We start from the raw sequence: 21466 nt of genomic DNA, 5'->3' as shown, positions 1-21466 counted from the left end.
ATGGTGCTCTGTCAAACCAGTGCCGTGGCAGGATGGGTTCAGGTGCACTCGCTGCCATAACAGTGTGGTGGTTCATCCGAGCCTCTAGTGCCTTGGCATCTATTTTTAGAATAGTGAAATGATCAGTGCTTGGGTTTGTTTGTGGGATCAGCTCAGGATGGGGAGACATGAGGTTCACTGGCAGAGCACTGGCCTAGTTCATTACATGGACAAATATGATACTTATTCTATGACAGGTTACTTAATTGGTGACACACCAAATGCATTTCAAAACATTTAATGGGATTAAGACATCTGCTACAGAGAACCATGTGTACTTATCATGTTAGTTCCTCCCAGTACCAGCAGTGAAATACCTATGGGGATTAGTGCACTTGCTGGTGAGATCTGTGTGCAGTCTAGTGACCTTGTCATAAAATAGCCAAGAGAGATAATGTCCCTGCTGCAAACCAACTGTTGAAAATATTTAACACTGCAAAATATTAGACACTCTCATATTTTTACCTGAACTCTAAACTCTTTCAGGTTTTTAAGTAATCCAAGTCTACACCATCACAATTGGTTTATAAACCTTATTGCTTTTTCCCCAAACTCTATCAAAAACAGCTTTAAAATGCACCATCTGCCCCTTCCTTTTTACAAATGTTTCTTAGGGGCAGAACCACCTTGAACCCTCCTTTTATCAGTGTTGCATGCTCACTTCACTAGCTGTGTAAGTCAATCTCGTCCCCAGTTTTTACACCCCACCACTTTCAAAAGTCACCAGCCACTCCTGTTTGTGGGATCAATGCAAGTACATTAAACAGAGTAGAGTATGGATGATGGGTAGGCTCAATCGAATTTAGAAAAACGTCACCCTTCCCATTAACATTTCTATTTTTTTTACATTTGTTTGTTAGATAAAATATTTCATCATGTATGTATGTAGTTGGAGAATGTTTGTGTCTCCATTTTTTATGCATTGTTTTGAGGTTCAAAATATCGAAATCGCTTATGCCAGAGTCCCCAGCTTCCTGTTATAACTCATTGGGGATTCCAATGTTGATTCTGTGGTATCCCTGCATTCCAGTAATGATAAAGTGGGGTTCCACAGAAGTGAACGGTTGATAACCGCTGTGTTAGGACATTCTGTAAACCGATATTCTTCCGTCCAACGGGAAAATCTGGTGCGTCTTTCTCAATGTGTCTTCCTATTCATTCATTTGTCTGTTTCATTCATTTTATCAAGTCTGCTTTCTTTTTTTGTCGTTGCAAGATTTATAAATGTAGCACCATTTTCTTGGATAGCAGTAACTCACATGAGTTAAGAGACAGGGCAGGTGATTATGTGTGTGAAATAAAGAGTTATTGCTAACAATGATCGTAATCGCTTTTATTAATGTCTGGTTTCCTGCTTTCTACAGAACTGTGACAAGATGACTGGAACACGCAGCACCTATTACTGGTACCTCCTGGTTCTCAATGCCATTTTGATGATCTTGTACACCAGCTACACAGTCCACGATCGAACTGCTCATACCTCTCTTATTACAAAAAGATCTAACCAAACTCATCTTCTCATATTGACTTCTTGGAGATCAGGATCCTCTTTTGTGGGGCAGCTATTTAACCAAAATCCTAATGTATTTTACCTGTTTGAGCCAACTAAACATGTCTGGTCTAGATTCCGCAATCAGAGCCCTAGACTTCTTCATTTGCCAATGAGGGATCTTCTCAAGTCCATCTTCATGTGTGACATGTCAGCATTTCAACCTTACTTGTCTCGGACTAGGTTTATTTCAGATCTGTTTATGTGGCATGAGGTCCGCGCCCTCTGCTCTCCTCCAGCCTGCAAAGCCCTCAATCGTTCTGACATAATTGACAGGCCAACATGTAAGAAAAAATGCTCACATAGTACATTTGACAAAGTGGAGGAAGCCTGCAAAACCTACTCGCATGTTGTGGTTAAGACTGTCCGCTTCTTGGACCTGAAGGTATTGTATCCTTTATTAAGAGATCCGCAGCTGGGCCTGAAAATTCTTCATCTTGTACGGGACCCCAGAGCCATCCTCTCATCGCGGGAACACTTCAGTGGTCTATGGGGTGACAACAGAGTCCTGTGCAGAGGTAAAATGGGCAAACCTAACATCTATTTTGTGATGTATGAGATCTGTCGTGCCCAAGTTAATATCCATCAGACTGCCATGCGTGACTCACACCATTTCTTAAATAATCGTTACATGATGATACGCTTTGAAGATCTAGTGAATGACCCTCTGGGATACATTAATGTATTGTACGACTATGCAGGCCTCAGTATGTCTCCTATGATAAAATCCTGGGTCCACAACATAACTCATAATGTTGGTCCTCAGGAAAAGGGCTTTTTATCCTATACCAGAGACTCAATGAAGACAACCCAAATTTGGAGGAAGAGCTTAAGTTTCCAGAAGGTAAACATACTACAAGAAGTCTGCAAGCAAGCAATGGATGTGTTTGGATATCAACATGTGAAGTCAGAAGAAGAGCAGAAAAACCTCCTATTGGACCTAGTGTTGCCTAAGACAATTAATTTGTTTTAACATGGCTAAATATATATGCATGTACAATGTTAAGATATAATAATCACATGAAAACATAACCTGCACTCAGATCAGAACAGAACAATGGCGTGTTTTGGGTTTAGTAGAGCATGAACCACCTGTAAATTGGTGTGGCTCCTGCCCCATCAAGCATGTGATTTCCCCACTTCATTTAAGAGGTTGCGAAATTAGGTTTCTGACAGCGGAGCCTCAGCTTGTTCTGTCATCAGAAACCTATGACCCGGTGGCCCACCAGACACAGTGTCAGTGGGCAATATGATGGAAGGTTCATCCTACTTATAGTGGGCCTTCTGGCATACATTTTTCTTGCTTGTGGCTGTCATGGAAGAATGTTCAATAGCCCCTATATACATCAGGAAAACTACCTACATGTCAGAACCATTGATATTTTCTATTTCAGAAACAGCCTACAGCTTTGGGTGGAAAAGATTTTATTTTTTATTTCTTTTTCCCAAAATGATTTAACATTTGTTTGTAATTTAAACAATGTTCAAAATGTGAATTTAATTATCAGTAATAAACGTGCACTTATTTTAGGTACTTGATATGGCATGATACAGCATGGACTTAACTCCAGTGAGCCACGGAGTACTTAACTTAATAGAAAACATTTGTATTGGAGTAGAATCCTCTCTCATTCTGCCAATTCTACAGAAAGGGCTCCCCTATCGTTATCTAACTGTCTAACTTTTGTTTACTGAGTTAAAACCTTTCTTTTTTTCATTAGTGTGTACCTTTCCTTTGCTTATGAGAAATATGATCACTCTTTTGTTCCCACTACTGTTTCCTTGCTTGAGATCCCTGAAGGTACACTCTCCTGGTTTTCACCATATCTCTGTGGTTGCTCCTACTTTGTGTTCTGATCCACTCAATCCTCTCGTTTCTTAACTGTACTCTTTGGGGTTCTTCAATGTTCTACTGTTGGACCTCTTTTCTTCTCAATCTACACCACCGTTCTTGCCTGAATTACCTCTACATTTGATCTATCCTGTTGGTTCCTTGTAGCCCACTCTCATCTCTTTGCTTCTTTGATTTCTTTGAAATCTACATTTAGCACTATGGGGATTAATTAGAGGCTGGTATATTTGAGATATTGGCAGTAAACCAAGAAGTGTCCCATCCCACCAAGCTCTCCCCACTACTCCTCTCATTTAGAGGTGGATGAACCACTGAGTTTGCAAAAGAATCAATGTCTTGGCTGTGGCACACCTACAACACAGCAGCAACATTGAAGACAACAAAAAGCCAGCCCTTGTTAGGTCTTTTAGTCCCAGTGTGCAACTGCCACGTACACCCAAAATGTCATAAACTCAAAAAATTACCAGTAAACACAGACACTAACACTTGGAAAATCAGAAAAAATACTGACTGTTTGCTTGCTGCTGTGATATGGTGGCCAACAGGCATTCCATTTTCCTCGAAAGTGACACTCTACATCACTCGTCGCCACTTCACTCTACTCTACGCACCTTTACTCTATGCCACTCTACTCCACATAATGTAACTCTGTGCCACTCCACTTTATGCACTCCACTCCATGCCACTCTATTCCACTCCACACCACTCTACTCCACTACACCCCACTCTTCTCCCTCTATTCAACTTCACTGCACTCCACTCTACACCACCCCTCTCTACTCCACTCCCCTCTACTCATTGCCACTCACTTCCCCTCTACTTTACTCCACTCCTCTCTACTCCACACCGCTCTACTCTACAACACCCCGCTCTATGCCACTCTACTCTACGCCCTTCCACTCCACTCTAAGCCACCCCACTTTACACCACTCTATTCTACGCCACTCAACTCTGTGCCTCTCTTCTACCACTCCATTCTGCGCCACTTCACGCCACTCTACTGTCACTCCACTGTACACTACTCCACTTCATCCCACTCCATTCCGCACAGTGCCACTCCACTCTACTCTTCACCACTCTACATTCACCACTCTACACCACTCTAGTCTAAACTACTCTACTCAATGCCACACCACTGTACTCTATTCGACTTCACAACACCCCACTCTATGACATTCTACTGTATTCCACTACACTCTGCACTACTTCACTGCACTCTGTACCACTCCTCCACACCACTCCACTATACACCACTACACGCCACTCTACTCCAGAGAGCACTACTCTATGCTACACTACTCCAGAGAGTGCCACTGTGGTCCACACTACTCCAGACAGTGTCACTCCACTCTTCGCCACTCTAGTCCATGCCACCCCACTCTGTGCAACTGTAGTCTACACCACTCCATCAAATCAATGCCACTCTCTACTAAGCCACTCCATTCTGCGCCACTTCACGCCACTCTACTCTTTCATTCCACTATACACTACTCTACTCCATCCCACTCCATTCCACACAGTGCCACTCCACTCTACTCTGTACCACTCTCCATTCTCCACTCTACACCACTCTAGTCTAAACTACTCTACTCAATGCCACACCACTGTACTCTATTCGACTTCACAACACCCCACTCTATGACACTCTACTGTATTCCACTACAGTCTGCACTACTTCACTGCACTCTGTGCCACTCCTCTACACCACTCCAATATACACCACTCCACGCCACTCTACTCCAGAGAGCACTACTCTATGCTACTCTACTCCAGAGAGTGCCACTCTGGTCCACACTAATCAATGCCACTCTCTGCTAAGCCACTTCATGCCACTCTACTTAACTCCGCCCAATGCCACCCCACTCTACACCACTCTATTGTACTTCACTGTACTCTATGCCACTCCAGTCTACTCCATTCAGTGCAGCTCCATGCTACTCCACTCTACGTCAGCTCACTGCACACCACTCTACTCCCCGCCACTACAAACCACACAATGCCACTCTATGCTACTCCGCTCGACTCTGTGCCAATGTACTTTCTCTACTCTACACCACTCTGCTCTGTGCCACTCTGCTGTATGTCATGCCACTCTATTCTGCACCACTCCACTCTATTCCACTCCACCCCAGTCTACGCCATTCTACTGTATCCCACTTGCTCTGTGCCAGCCACTCTATACTAATCTACTCTATGCTACTCTACTCTACACCTCTATATGCCTATACACTACACTCTACGCCACTCCACTGTATGCACACTATGTCACTCTAGCCTATGACAGCCTTCCCTACACCACTCCACTCTACCCCACTCCATACCACTCTGTGGCACTTCACACTACTCTACACCATGCCACTCCATATTACTCCACTCTGCTTCTCCATACTCTACTCTCCTCTGCACCACTCTACTCCACTGTCCTTTAGGCGACTCTCCTCTACAACACGCCATTAACTTTTAGCCATGCTGCTGTACAAATTTGCTAAAAGACAGTGGCAAAGCCAATAGCTTTCATATTGACGAGACCTATTGTCTTTGCCAATGCTTGTTTACATTACTGATGGCAGCCCTGCCTAGGCACTGAGATGATCACTGCTCAAAATCTGTATATGGTGGCCACACTAAAGTAATCTTGTCTGATGTGTCACTATTACAAAAATAATAATATTAGTAGTTTGAGATGATTTTAATTGAACATAAGTTGCTCTTATTACAGAAAAGGTTGGAGATCCCTGATATTAAGCACTGATATTTTGAAACTCAAAAAACACAATGACCCAGAATTACTAAAAAAATAATGCAATGCAGAGAGGCAAGTAATGTTGCTACAGTGCATTGTTTGAATGGGAGAAATCATAATAGCGCCATATCCACCAAGATATGGCGCTGTTCTATTCTCTCCCTGCGCTGGTACACTTTATCCTGCCATGCACCAATGCTGGCACCTTTGCGCCATAGTGCAAGGATGCCTGCTTTGTGATAAGCATAGTTTTTTTTATAGGAAGCTTCCCTTCCAATACACAAACTATGTATTAAGGCGGTTTCCACTTTGTACGTGTGCTGTAGAATTCAACACACATGCAAAGAGGGAAAAACAAGGAGAAATTAATATATTTTTCCTCATAATGACTGCCTCAAAGATGCACATGATTTTAGCACAAATCCCTGTCTACAGATCTTTGTAGATAGGGACTTGTGTCAGAACCCATGAGTGGTAGCAAGGGAACACCCATGCATCACCCATGGAATTCCCCCTTTGACGCAAAGTAATGTAAGGCAGCGTTATGCAGAGATTTGCATTACTTTTGGTTACAATCCAAAGCAAACTGTGAACAGCATTGAATTGTAAATATAAACACAACATTTTGTTTTGGGTTTCCTTTAACCCCTTCGCTGCCAGGCCTTTTCCCCCTCCTGTGCCGAGCCTTTTTTTGGCTATTTGGGGCAGTTCGCGCTCAGGCCCTCATAACTTTTTGTTCACATAAGCTACCCACGCCAAATTTGCGTCCTTTTTCTCCAACATCCTAGGGATTCTAGAGGTACCCAGACTTTGTGGGTTCCCCAGAAGGAGGCCAAGAAATTAGCCAAAATACAGTGAACATTTCGTTTTTTTCAAAAAAATGGGAAAAAGGGGCTGCAGAAGAAGGCTTGTGTTTTTTTCCCTGAAAATGGCATCAACAAAGGGTTTGCGGTGTTAAAATCACCAGCTTCCCAGCTTTCAGGAACAGGCAGACTTGAATCAGAAAACCCAATTTTTCAACACAATTTTGGCATTTTACTGGGGCATACCCCATTTTTACGTTTTTTTGTGCTTTCAGCCTCCTTCCAGTCAGTGACAGAAATGGGCATGAAACCAATGCTGGATCCCAGAAACCGCAACATTCCTGAAAAGTAGACAAAATTCTGAATTCAGCAAGGGGTAATTTGTGTAGATCCTACAAGGGTTTCCTACAGAAAATAACAACTGAAAAAGAAAAATATTGAAATTGAGGTGAAAAAAACATCAATTTTTCTCTATGTTTTACTCTGTAACTTTTTCCTGCAATGTCAGATTTTCAAAAGCAATATACCGTTACGTCTGCTGGACTCCTCTGGTTGCGGGGATATATAGGGCTTGTAGGTTCATCAAGAACCCTAGGTACCCAGAGCCAATAAATGAGCTGCACCCTGCAGTGCGTTTTCATTCTATACCGGGTATACAGCAATTCATTTGCTGAAATATAAAGAGTGAAAAATAGCTATCAAGAAAACCTTTGTATTTCCAAAAAGGGCACAAGATAAGGTGTTGAGGAGCAGTGGTTATTTGCACATCTCTGAATTCCGGGGTGACCATACTAGCATGTGAATTACAGGGCATTTCACAAATAGATGTCTTTTTTACACACTCTCTTATATTTGGAAGGAAAAATGTAGAGAAAGACAAGGGGCAATAGCACTTGTTTTGATATGCTATGTTCCCCCAAGTCTCCCGATAAAAATGATACCTCACTTGTGTGGGTAGGCCTAGCGCCCGCGACAGGAAACGCCCCAAAACACAACGTGGACACATCACATTTTTTGAAAGAAAACAGAGGTGTTTTTTGCTAAGTGCCTACCTGTAGATTTTGGCCTCTAGCTCAGCCGGCACCTAGGGAAACCTACCAAACCTGTGCATTTTTGAAAACTAGAGACCTAGGGGAATCCAAGATGGGGTGACTTGTGGTGCTCCGACCAGGTTCTGTTACCCAGAATCCTTTGCAAACCTCAAAATTTGGCTGAAAAAACACATTTTCCTCACATTTCGGTGACAGAAAGTTCTGGAATCTGAGAGGAGCCACAAATTTCCTTCCACCCAGCGCTCCCCCAAGTCTCCCGATAAAAATGATACCTCACTTGTGTGGGTAGGCCTAGCGCCCGTGACAGGAAACGCCCCAAAACACAACGTGGACACATCACATTCAACAGTGCCTACCTGTGGATTTTGGCCTCTAGCTCAGCCGGCCCCAGGGGGGGCAGAAATGGCCTAAAATACATTTGTCTGTTAGTGGTTTCTGCCCCCTTGGGGGCAGATTGACCTAAAATCGGCCAATCTGCCCCCAAGGGGGGCAGAAATGGTCTAAATACAATTTGCCCCCCAGGGGAGCGACCCTTGCCTAATGGACTGATGCTAATACACAGCGCCGTACAGGTGGAAACTTGGCAGAACAAGATGGGCACTGAAAGCCAATAGAGAAATGACAAAGAATGAACAACTTTACACTCATATCCAGCAAGTGTCCTAAAATGCACATCTAAGACATAACTATCTGCACCTATCTGCCAACCTGCCACCTAAACAGTTACATGGTAAATACCCCATTGTATCCGATAGACGTACAAGATGCAGCAAAGTTCTTAGACATGGTATGGGAAAGCCCGGCTCTTATTATTGGGAAGGAGTGATGCATGACTCTTAATGTCTTCCCGGAGATATGCTTTTGGGGCTTATAATTGCACCAAAGAAGGAGATGCTAAGTTGTAAATTTGGCAGCCTGACATTCACTCATACTGTAGATGGATAGTCCTGAACTGGCGGTCTCCACTGCCACAAATATTTACTACTTGGAAGTTTGATTAGTTAAAATGAGAAGCAGATGACAATGAAGCTCTGATAAAGCAAGTAAGAGTAGGAAAAGGCATCAGTTTCTCAGAAGACACTGTACACTTCAGCTTGCATCTAAATCCTTCAATACGAGTGGCCTGATAAAGTCCCTTATCTGTGGTAATTTGTGTGATGGTACTGGGAGTGCACGGAACGTAATTTGAAATCTTTTATCGGATGGATCTTTTTAAGTCGATTGAGACATCAAGGGAGTTAACAATAATAAACAATTCACATTTTCTTGAAGTCCGTTTGTCCCCACAATGAGGACCAGGAATCGGTAATTGAAGTTAAGTAGTTTTGTTTGCAATCAGTGATCAATCCAATACATATGCATGTCATGAAAATGTTAAAAAAATAAAGGATTACAGCTGGCAAGCTGCAATATCACAATCGCTTCAGTCTCATCAAATGAAGATACAATGCAGTAACAACCACAGGAATACAGAAACTGAAAATTAGAAATATGTGTTCTATAAGTAAACCACTGCTCTCTCTCCTAAACTTTAAAAAGATTCTAAAATTATCTAGTCAGAATCCTAAATAGGGAATAAGGATGGTTCAAATTAAATCTTAGGGAAATTTGAAATCGCTAAAAGCTGTCACCATATTGAGGGCTTCAGTAGAAGTCCTGCAGTAAAAGTGATAACTGTTGCAGTAAAAGGAATAACTGTTTAGCATGAAGCTTCACACTTGCAGGATAAAGGAACCAAAGAGGTCTGTACCCCTCAAAATCTAAGGGAATCTGCCTTAACTTCTAACAATGTAAGCATTAATTTAAGCAAACAAAACCTTCAACATTAATGTTATCTCTTCCCCCCACCAGGAACCAATCAGCTCCACTTCTGCCGTGTGCAATTGGAATCTCACCTGAATTTCTTATCCCACAGAACTCAGACAGTTACTGCAACCTTGAAAATCTCCCATTGCTGGTACGCAATGAATAGGAGGCTTCGGCTGCCCATTAGGTCTTCACATCTCTTGGCAAAACTCCTCTTCTTAGGCCTTATTATCACTGAAACTAATATTTATAAGAATGCTCTTTTCCTCTAGTTACTAGCTAAGGAAGGCTTGAAATGCACCTGCAAAAGAAAGAACACACTATCCAAGCTAAATACAATTTAAATTTAAGGCCTTTAGTCAGGCTAACTTTTACCAACTCTGAATGTGCATTTCAAATACATTATTATATACGTACACATATACTGGTCAAAATAAAGGCTGAACAAGAATGAAGGATAAATGTTTACTTCTGCAAATACAACTTAATGTGTAAATATAAAACATGAATAATGAACATGTTTGTAACTTTTAAGGGACAATAGCAGTTTTTCAATGGTTACATTTTATTAATGTGTTTAAGTATTTACACAATGTTAATTTCATTAAGGTACACAGTAAATATTATGTAAATTGTAAATACGTATTTGTGCATGGGTGATGTGTAAAGGATGGGGTCTAAATTTCAGCGCTATAGTACATATTGAAGTAATTTGTTTTTTGGTTTTTTTTTTACGATTAAAAACTGTTTCCCTCAGATACATTTCAGCATGTCAGTCCTGTAGATATTTATTGGGATGAAAAAATGCAAGGTAAATATCAGAACATCCATATGTTGCGTCCACTTTAGGGAGAAATCTCATAATAGGCACAGCACAAGCGAAATGCTATGCACTTTAGTATCAATTTTTAACAGTTACAATAATTATCGCACACACATAAAATTGGGGGACTCATAGTGAGGGCCGTAGTCTGATCTAAGACCTAGTCGGAAGAGAGTAGCAACATTAGACGGAGATTCATGTTGAACCTCCTCTACTGTGCCCAAATCTTACCTTGAAAATCATTAAATTTGCCCCAATTTCACAAGCGATTGAAAACACACATAATTGGATAGAAGACAAATTACTGAGGAATCATACAATCACAGACCCTATGTGCTTGAGTGCAAAGGACTACATTGGCTCTTGAAAAAATTTTATGAACGAATACATATAAAGTATGTGATCCATGTTTTATGTGACTAGAGTTGTTATGTTTTCACATGATTACACTTAGCAACATCTAATCAGATGTTTAGCACTAATATGTGTGTTGGCTGCTCCATTGTTGATCAAACAATAAAGAAATACTGAAATTTAAAGAACCTAAAAATAGCTACATAGAAGGCAAATTACTAAAGAGTGATATCTCACCTTCAATCTATGTTCTCACCAAAAATGGCATGGCTATAACTTCAGTAAAAATATTTTTCTCAGACTTCAGGATAGCCTGTGGCCCCCAATGTTTCCCCAGCCTTTCGGGGATTTACCGGGTCTAGTGCGTGCCCTAAGGTCCTCTGCAACTCACCCAAAATTACTTTTGTGCATCTACTGCAGAAAAGGAATCCCAGCCAATGGTTACCAGTGGTTCACACTTGACCCCCTTTCATAGCAATAAATGGTGTGTTGGCTGACAAATGTATGTACCCACTTCAGGAATATTCTCCCCCAAACTACTGCAGCTTGTAGATATATGGTACATTCTTTATTGAGCATGGTATGCCAATATTGTACATTCTTTATTGAACATGTTATGATTAACCTTCTATGTCCTCTGTGTTCACAAGTCACTCGTGGCATCCTTTAACTTTGTGTGTCACACCTCAAGTTTCTTTGTGAAATGTATCATGAGAGATCTGTTATCTCATGTTGTCCTGTGACCTCTGTCCGGTTATTTGTCTCTTGCAATGATTACTTTTGTAACTGCAACCCATTACCACACACTCTGTGGTAATCTTTGACTTTGAGTAAGTTTACAGAGAGTTAGGAAAGCGCTTCTCTTGGGAGCTGCATGTTAGGGAGTCTTCAAGGAATTAACTTGTTATTGTTTCAACAATGCTGGACATTGAGGAGTTTACTTTCTATGCAATGTGAAGGAGCTGGGTCTCAATGTAGGCTTGTGGAACTTGTGATCAGCTTACCTGACTGCTAAAGCAGTGGCAATAGCCTTTTAACAATCTCTGTGTGTTAACAGATCAAAAATGCAAACATAAATGACAAATTGACTAGAAGAAAGCTTGAAAACTGTGGGCTTGAACTCAATAGATCCTATTAAAAAATACTAAGATACTGAGCAGGCTGAGACAAGTGTAGCAAGCTTCTGACACATGAACGGAATCAACTAAAGATTGTAGCAGCAAAGATCACTAAGCAAGCAGATGCCTCCATAAAGAGTTGCCCCCAACACGTCTGTTCCTAGATTTCAATTGTGATGGTCTGCAAAATATGCCCAAAAGAGCCCCATTCCCTCTTACAGAAGGATCAATGGCCATATCATGAACATATTCAGTAGCTATATGCAGGCCCAAAAGGGGTTCATGTGCCTACTTTACTGAAAAAGCACTGCCTGCATTGCATGCAGTAACTCAGAAAACCCGCAGCTTAGCATGTAAGCTGTACACTGTACATCTGTGAAACCTGATGGAGCAACCAGTGCTCTCTCTTCCAGAATATGTGATGTCGATGGCACAATTTCAGCAAAAACGACTGCGTGGACCTGCTCTGAACCTGGCCACTGACATTGCATGCATTCATGATGTAGCCCCTTGATCACCAAGTTCAACATTCATTCCTACTGACTCTTTGTCAAAATCATGTTTGAAAATTATGATGATGAAACAAGCCTTGACACATTGAAACATCAACCATACACACCACTGTGAATACATTTATTGATAGTATGTTAAGCTGTCCCAAAAGACAGAAAATGCATAGGGAATATGGCACAAAGATAAAGTACCTTATGCATCTCTCTGCTGAACTGATGGAAAGAGGAGTTTGCTAGGTAACATCACTGGCATGGAGGTGAAAGAACTAATGAAACATTTGTGAAATAGTAAATTCAAGGAAAGGACTTAAAGAATGGAGTTAGAGGCTGGATAGAAGGAAGAAAAATTGACAAGAGGAACATATAAGGGAAGGAAGAAAGGAAGGAAGAAAATAGTTCAAAGTTCTTTTAAAGCCTCTTTATCGTGGGCGGGGAAGAGAAGTAGGGAGTGCTTGGATATCCTGAAACTAGACAAAACACAGGGAAATCTAGGTCTACCTGACCTTAGGCATTATATAGCAGCACATCTCCAGCAAGTGGCTCACTGGTGTACAGAGGAGTCCATCTGGGAGGAGAAATTGCTTGAGTGTGTGGTGGGGAATGGACAAGGCTCATGATTCAAAAACTTCATGGGGTAAAGCTCATGACCCGAGAAGACCCCACATGTGGTGAAACAATGGCATGAGAACCAGCAAAGTATACTAAGAAAACTTCCCTTATGCAGATCACTAAAGGTTTGGTGGTGGCAGCCTTTGAGACAAATAACATCAACAATATCACTGATACCTTGAGAGAGGGAGGATTCCAGACCCTGGACGTCTTATACCCAGAGTACACATAAGTTTTCAGGGAGTTGAGGAAGTGTTTGGGGTGGGCCTAGGCCAGTTTCTACAGTTTGCAAATATATGGACTGGATTCCACTGGAAACAATGCTTGAAATGGAATTTGGCAGTCAGTTGGTCTCACGTTTCTACGGGACCTTGAAATTGGATAGGTAATGAGCTCCACAGAAGGCCGGACAAGCCTGGGACGGGAACACTGAATGGGAAAGCAGTTGAGCAAAAGATTAAAGAAGTCATGAACAGTGCCAGATTTCAAGTAGCACATTTCAACTTTTTACATCATACATACTTGATCCTTCTGTGACTACACAGAATCCTCTCACATAGATCTCCTAGATGTCCGAAATGTTTGCAGTCAAAGGCCACATTCATACACATGACCTGGCAGTGTCTGATAATAAAAGAATACTGGGAGGAAGTGGTACAAATATGACATTCCACATGACGGATCAAATTAGAGGTCAAATTTAGTCAATGTTTAGAGAGAGAAGGGGCCCTTGCAGAAGTGATGACATTTTGAGAGGTTAGAATTGATGAGACAATGGCAGTGGACTTGGGGGAGTGGACAGAAATATTGAATGCCGTGAATGATAAAGTAGCAAAAGGCAATGGTGATACAACGCTAATACCCCACGACAAAGGCCACTGATATAGATCCTAATTGCAAGAGTCTCAAAACCATCATAGGGATGGAGAAGGATCCCGGATGAACCAATCTAATTAGGTGTGGAAGGCTGCCACCTGATGTGATGTAACACTAATGGAAACAGCGAGAAAATAGAGTAGATGTGTTATTCCTTAAGGTCTGTATGGTCTGTGCTCTGGACTTTTTTAAGTACCACAGCACAAAATGCACACTGTTTTCTTCCTTTTGTAACTGCCTTGGAGAAAAGCCACAAATAAAGTTATTACAACAAAAAGTCCTCCATAAGCACTGGAAAAACACACCTACAAGAGTAACCACCACAACCACTGATTTTTAAATTTTAAAAACATGGAAAATCACTGAAAAAAAACCCTTCCATAATATAGGACAAATAGCCATTGAAAATGGGAGAGCTTAGATATGGGTTCGACCATGTAACTACAGAGCTTATGCACGAAGATCAAACTAATTTCGTAAAAGAGGGAAAAGTAGCAGGCGGCATTAGACAACTCAGACATCATGCAAATGGTTAGCAACAAGCTACAAATCAAGTGGTATACAGGCTAGATGCTGAAACCGCTTTAGTTAATGTCAACTGGAAGTACCTTCTGGAGAAAACGAAAAGAATGAATTTTACCTCAAATTTCTATACTAGTATTAAAGCATGAAATAGTTGGAGCCTGACATCACCACAAATGGTTTTTTCAGAAAAAATAATACTAGCAAGAGGAACAAAATAAAGATGCCCACTACCTCCTCTGTTGTTCAATGTGGCTTTTGAACATTTATCAATCGCAATACGTTCTCAAGCTAATATGAAAGGCACAATTGTAGGCCTAGAGTAATGGATCTGTTTACAGATATTATGCTTCTCACTCTATCTATCCCTACAAGTCCATCCCATAATTGCTCAAAGTAGTACACAAGTTTGCCACTGTTTCGAGCTACCAAATAAATAGGTCTAAATCCAATTTAGATGCCCATTTCCAGACACGTTAGGAAAAGTGTCTAGACCTCCCACCCAGTTAATCATCAATAACGAATGTACATTGGCGTAATTATCTGATACAGTGGAAAATCCATTATCAGTACTAATACGGGTAAAACCTATTACGCTACTATCAAAGACTTTCAGCAAGCATATGGGCTAGGATACATGCAATTAAAATGGATTCTCTCTACAAATTGTTATACATCTTTCAACTTTAGCCCTTCCAATGCAACATTATACATATGTTTGTCAAGACAACATAATAAAGGACTTTGGTATCTGAAAAAGAAAGCCAGAATAAACATAGACACGCTGAGGATCCCATACACAAATATTGTTCCGGCTTCTCTTAATTGCAAAAAATACCATCACACAGTAAAACTAGCAAGATCCACAGTATCTTCTAAGAAACTCACCAGAATCACCTAGAAGGATCCTCACTGAAAAGAAAGGGGCTAAGGACAAATGCCTGGAACCGTCGCTGACATCAGAAAACCTTGCATCAATGCAATTTCAGATACACATTGTGCTCTTCTTAGATCAGTTTTTCATCATATAATTGAAGAAAATGAGCTAACGCTATAGCTGTCATCCAGAGCACCATTCTGGGAACATGCTAGTTAGTTGAGACAAGCTTTACTGGTCTAGATGAGTCTACCTTGACTGGCTCTCTGGCAACCAACTAGTGGATGAAAATCGCCTTTTTAGGGAAAACACAACTGGGTGCCGGATTCATTCTGACAAGGAAATATAAGCAGGGCACCTACCTCGGGGATTAGGTTCACCCAGGACTTACAGAATCAGTTGCAGATCACAAAACATACATGCATGCAGTTCCTATTCCCAACAGCACCTGCACATATGTTGATTTAGGATAGTGGGGGCACACCGCAAACTCTTGGGTCGATACCTATGCCGTGCTTTCTAGGATAACCTGCTGGAGCTCCTTCAGGATAATAAATGAAAGTCAATCTTGTAACTGAGACAACACAGGGCCTGTGGGTCATCATAAAAGAACCATTAAGGCTTTTAAACCAGGGTCATGTCTAGGCCTACATGTGGCTCACCACCAATACTTGGGCCAGTATCCACCTGAGATGAGTTTTTGTTTACTTCAGTCGGACACCCCAAGTGCAACCGATATGCTCAGACCTGGGTCCTGTCCTTACTGTATCATTGGAACCAAACTGCACCCGACTGAAGAAGCCCAACTATGCTGAACCCAACTTGAGTTGCTTGTGTTCCGTTTCAGAGAGGACCTGGTTTAGCAGTTTAGGCAGGACTTTTCCTATTAGAGCAGGACCAAGGCTGGTTTGTACATGGCTGGGTCTAATCTGAGGTGGCATGGTGAGCAACAAAATGATGGACTTGGATGCAGCCCTGAGTAATTACCAGTGGCTGAGATGAATTCAAGCATTCCATCAATCACGTTTTTGTATTCTTCTTGATAAGATTGTCAGGCACAAAAGTGTGCCTGTACTTTTGGACTCACAGATTTAAGGTTAAGGCACTAAAATAATGTTTGTTCCCTGGGGAGACTCTTCATGAATCACAACAGGCTAACATTGTCCATCCTCCGGCACGCCTGTTATGCCTTCATGAGTTATGTCCCTCTCAAGCACATCTATGATTCCAGAGAACTACTCCCTGCCACATGGCCTTCCTCTACTCGAGTATAGAAAGCGCAACCAATAAGGAACTACCCAATAATTTGTCTACTACACTAAAACACTTTACACAACTAAGATGGATGTTAAAAAGAGTGTCAGCAATAACAAAAATAATATATAGCATTGCTGTGCCTTTGTTATACAATAAGCTCCCTATGTGTCTGTGGATATTTAGCCTCAGGGCCACTTTGCTTTGGCAGGGTTTGGTCTGGCATGAGATGGACTGGAATGGAATGAACTACTATGATTGTGGAATGCAGGGACTGGGGGATTATCTAGTTGGGAATAAGGGGTAAGTACAATGTCACATTTCTGCTGCTGGAATGTGCTTTGTGTGTAATTTAAGAGTTTTTGGAGTACAAACTCACTATTTATGTGTCTGGTTGTATATTGTCATCACGAGAAGGATCTGAATTACTTACTCCACGGGTGATGAAATGACATTTCATTCAAAGAACAGGTTTCAAGGCCACCTTACAGCAGAGCTCCCCATCTGTGGTTTGGTAACATCAGGAAGCTTTAGGAGGTGCAGGTGGAACTTCACAATGGTGAGGGTGAATTACTAGTGCACTTGTGATATAGGTGTAAGTGATATATTTGACACATGTGCAGGTACATGTAGTGTAGTTATAGTTGTAGGTCATTTGGTGTATGTGATGTGTGGCTGGAGTAGGTGTAGGCAGTACAAACTAAGAGCCAAAGCCTCCAGATACAAATGACTCTGACCCAGCATTACTGGTACCAAACCATGAACCAGAAATTTGCCCAAGAGGGAACCAGAGAACAATCCATAAAGAAGAATAGCTGAGCTGGCCAGAGAGCAGAAAGACAATGCTGGTGAATTCTGGTGGGTTTCCAAAAGCACTGTACAAACAGGGACGTACCTGATATTTTTCCGCATGAGAGGCACTCTCTCTTCCCACAGCTTCTTAAATGTGGCCCATCATAAAGGGTGTTGCTGGGATTCAATCAGTGTGCTAGTGGGCTGTGAGGGTGTCTCATCACTCATAGGATCTCCTTCATTTCCAAGATGTCAAGACTTCATGGCCTATGTGGTGGAACCAAGTTCTTTTGCACCTCCCCCACCATCTTACAAATTCTGCAGGCCTTTAGACACACACTGGTGAACATTTTTTAAAGTGTCTGGGAGTTCCAGACGAAAAAGATATATATCTTTCCATGATGTGCCTTACTGATTCCCAATGACTGGCCAGGATGTATATGTATGTATGTATATGGTATTTCTATAAGGCCAACCTAGCCAATAGACATCAGATAACTGTACATGGTCAAAGACAAGCATAAAGGAAACTAGTAACGGGAGAGGAAGCTGAGGTGTGGATGTTTAGTGCGTTCTGATGTAGCGTTCTTCAAGGAGGTGAGTCTTCAGCTCTTTCCTGCATTGGGGCAGTCCTTGTGGATACGGGGATGTTGTTTCAGCCTCGGTGCTTTGATGGAAAAGGCCTGTTGTCTTGATTTATATTTTTTACACTTCTTAGTCTGCAGTCTGATGGTGCCCTGTGTAATGAAGAAGAACGTCCATAGAAGATTTTCATAGGTTCTTTATTTGAGAAACAGCCCATCCACCATCACAGCTTTCCTGCACCACTCAACTGCCACAGACTCATATAACATTCTAGAGCCTTCATCAGAATAGCATTCTCCTGCCTTTCTCCAGTGACCAAAGAATACTAGATGCTGTACACTGCATTATTTAAGAATACCACACATCTTCCGATTCTACAAACAAAAAAAACAAAAAAAAATTGCAGTAGAATAAATTATAACCAAAGATGAAAACAAAAGACAAAATAAGAAAAACAAATTGAATATCCGCTCTATTATCTTTTGACACCTACAACCCTATTGAGGTTCCAAACTTTTCCATCATCCACTTTCACAGCATTGCGGAAACGTTTAATGACTTTAAATGGACCCATAAACTTTGATTCACTCTTGAACCCCACTGGTTTCCTAATCAAAATAACACGAAAGTGCATACTCTTTGTACCCTTGCAAGAATCATAATATTCTTTTCTTTTCTCAACATTTTTTTTCTCTCTCGTTGCCCCCACTCATCAATTTCCACGACATTGATTCACCTTTACCCTAGTGCAGCCAACCGGGAGACAAAAGTGTGTTTGGTTTCCTTCCTCTGAATATCTCAAATGGAACCTCCTCTGTAGTTATACGTGGGGAAAATCTGTAGGCTTTTAGAAATGTTTTCAAACCTTCTTTCCAACATCTACCCGCATTCAATTCCAACTGAATGCATTCCTTAACACTTTTGTTAAATCTTTCAATAGTACCATTCCCCTCAGGATGATACAGAGAACACTTTTTATGAACAATACCATGCGTACTCAAAAAATTCTGCATCACAGTAGACACAAATTGGGGGCCATTATCAGTTAAAATACTTTTGGGTAGACCCTCCCGATTAAATACTTCACTCAGAAATTCAATAATTCTTCCCGACTCTATACTACCAACAATCCCTATCTCTGCCCATCTGCAAACTTGGTCAATCAATGTCAGAAGAAAGTTAGTCCCTCTTTTAGATTGTACAGGTCCTATTATGTCAATGGCAACATCGTCCCATGATTTGGAGGGAAAATCTCCAACAACTATAGGTGGAGTTCTCACTTTATGTATCTTGTCACTGTGACAGCAATCCACACAATCTCTGATTAATCTCAGATCATTGTAGGAAGTGGGCTCTGTATGTACTATTTCAAAGTACGAAATAGCGTGCACAGAGTCCAAGGGTTCCCCTTAGAGGTAGGATAGTGGCAAAAAGAGATAATTCTAATGCTCTATTTTGTGGTAGTGTGGTCGAGCAGTAGGCTTATCAGAGGGTAGTGTTAAGCATTTGTTGTACACACACAGGCAATAAATGAGGAACACACACTCAAAGACAATTCCAGGCCAATAGGTTTTTATATAGAAAAATATATTTTCTTAGTTTATTTTAAGAACCACAGGTTCAAGATTTACCAACAATACTTTAAACGAAAGGTATTTCACTTAGGAACTTTAGGAACTTTGAATTAGCAAAATAGCATATACAGTTTTCACACAAATGGCAATAAGCTATTTTAAAACTGGACACTGCAATTTTCAACAGTTCCTGGGGGAGGTAAATGTTTGTTAATTTTGCAGGTAAGTAAACCACCTACAGGGTTCAAAGTTGGGTCCAAGGTAGCCCACCGTTGGGGGTTCAGACCAACCCCAAAGTTACCACACCAGCAGCTCAGGGCCGGTCAGGTGCAGAGGTCAAAGTGGTGCCCAAACGCATAGGCTTCAATGGAGAAGGGGGTGCCCCGGTTCCAGTCTGCCAGCAGGTAACAAAATCTAAGAAAAGAGCAAACCGGGGCACTCCAAACAAAGAGAGTCCAAAAGTCGGGTGACTTAGTGTGGAAAAGTTTAATCCTCAGTAATTGGTCGTTGAATCATAGTTCAAAATTGTTTGAATCCACATATGAGAAAGTATATAGCAGGTTACAATAACAAACTGACTCCTCAGAATGAACAGGCATAGATGAGCAACAAAACAGCCAACACGTGTTTCGTCCTCTCGGACTTTTTCAAGGCTCTAGGTATACTTTTTAGGTAAAGAATGGCTGATGGTGTTCAGTTAGATATCCACACGATGAAATAGACCTGACAAAAGTAAAAGGATCCAAAGTACTGTAACTGTGTTCCTTCCAAATCAATACCAGGTGTTCCTTATGCGTAGTGACTTCAAAATCCAAAATGCATGCCCCCCAGTACGGGACATGCAAACAAACGAAAAAGTCTAAATAGACCCTGTCTGTTTCTAACCGTAGAGTTCGGGAAGCAAATAACAAAGGCGTATGTGCTTGCCACTGCAGCGTCTGATACCGCTGCCGTTTCACCATATGAAGTAAGTATGTAAGTACCCGCGTCTTCAGAGGGCAGACCAGGGGGGTTTTGTAGGGCACCGGGGGGGACACAAGTCAGCACAAAAAGTACACCCTCAGCGGCACGGGGCGGCCGGGTGCAGAGTGCAAACAGACGTCGGGTTTGCAATGTAGTTCAATGGGAGACCCAGGGGTCTCTTCAGCAAAGCAGGCAGGCAAGGGGGGGGCTCCTCGGAGTAGCCACCACCTGGGGGTCGCTCCTGCACTGGAGGTCGGATCCTTCAGGTCCTGGGGGCTGCGGGTGCAGTGTCCTTACCAGGCGTCGGGTTCTTAGAAGCAGGCAGTCGCGGTCAGGGGGAGCCTCTGGATTCCTTCTGCAGGCGCCGCTGTGGGGGCTCAGGGGGGTCAACTCTGGCTACTCACAGGCTCGCAGTCGCCGGGGAGTCCTCCCTGTAGTGTTGGTTCTCCACAAGTCGAGCCGGGGTCGTCGGGTGCAGAGTGCAAAGTCTCACGCTTCCGGCGGGAAACGTGTGTTCTTTCAAAGTTGCTTCTTTGTTGCAAAGTTGTTTCTTCTTTGGAGCAGAGCCGCTGTCCTCAGGAGTTCTTGGTCCTTTTAGATGCAGGGTAGTCCTCTGAGGCTTCAGAGGTCGCTGGACCCTGTGGAACGCATCGCTGTTGCAGTTTTTCTTGAAGTGGGGAGACAGGCCGGTAGAGCTGGGGCCAAAGCAGTTGGTGTCTCTGTCTTCTCTGCAGGGCTTTCAGGTCAGCAGTCCTTCTTCGTC

The 21466-nt window shown here is 42.1% G+C and overlaps 1 protein-coding gene across 1 annotated transcript; it reads left to right on the top strand.

Annotated features, from left to right (window-relative positions):
* Positions 1-1415: 1415 nt before the first annotated feature.
* On the top strand, positions 1416-2561 carry LOC138293322 (carbohydrate sulfotransferase 6-like). The gene has a single exon (XM_069232513.1). It carries the CDS (start codon positions 1416-1418, stop codon positions 2559-2561), a length of 1146 nt encoding a protein of 381 aa, XP_069088614.1.
* Positions 2562-21466: the final 18905 nt, after the last annotated feature.

Source organism: Pleurodeles waltl, chromosome 1_1 (assembly GCF_031143425.1).
Source record: "Pleurodeles waltl isolate 20211129_DDA chromosome 1_1, aPleWal1.hap1.20221129, whole genome shotgun sequence".
NCBI lineage: Eukaryota > Metazoa > Chordata > Amphibia > Caudata > Salamandridae > Pleurodeles > Pleurodeles waltl.
Note: the sequence above shows the minus strand (reverse complement) of the source record. Positions and strands in the feature narration are given on the sequence as shown.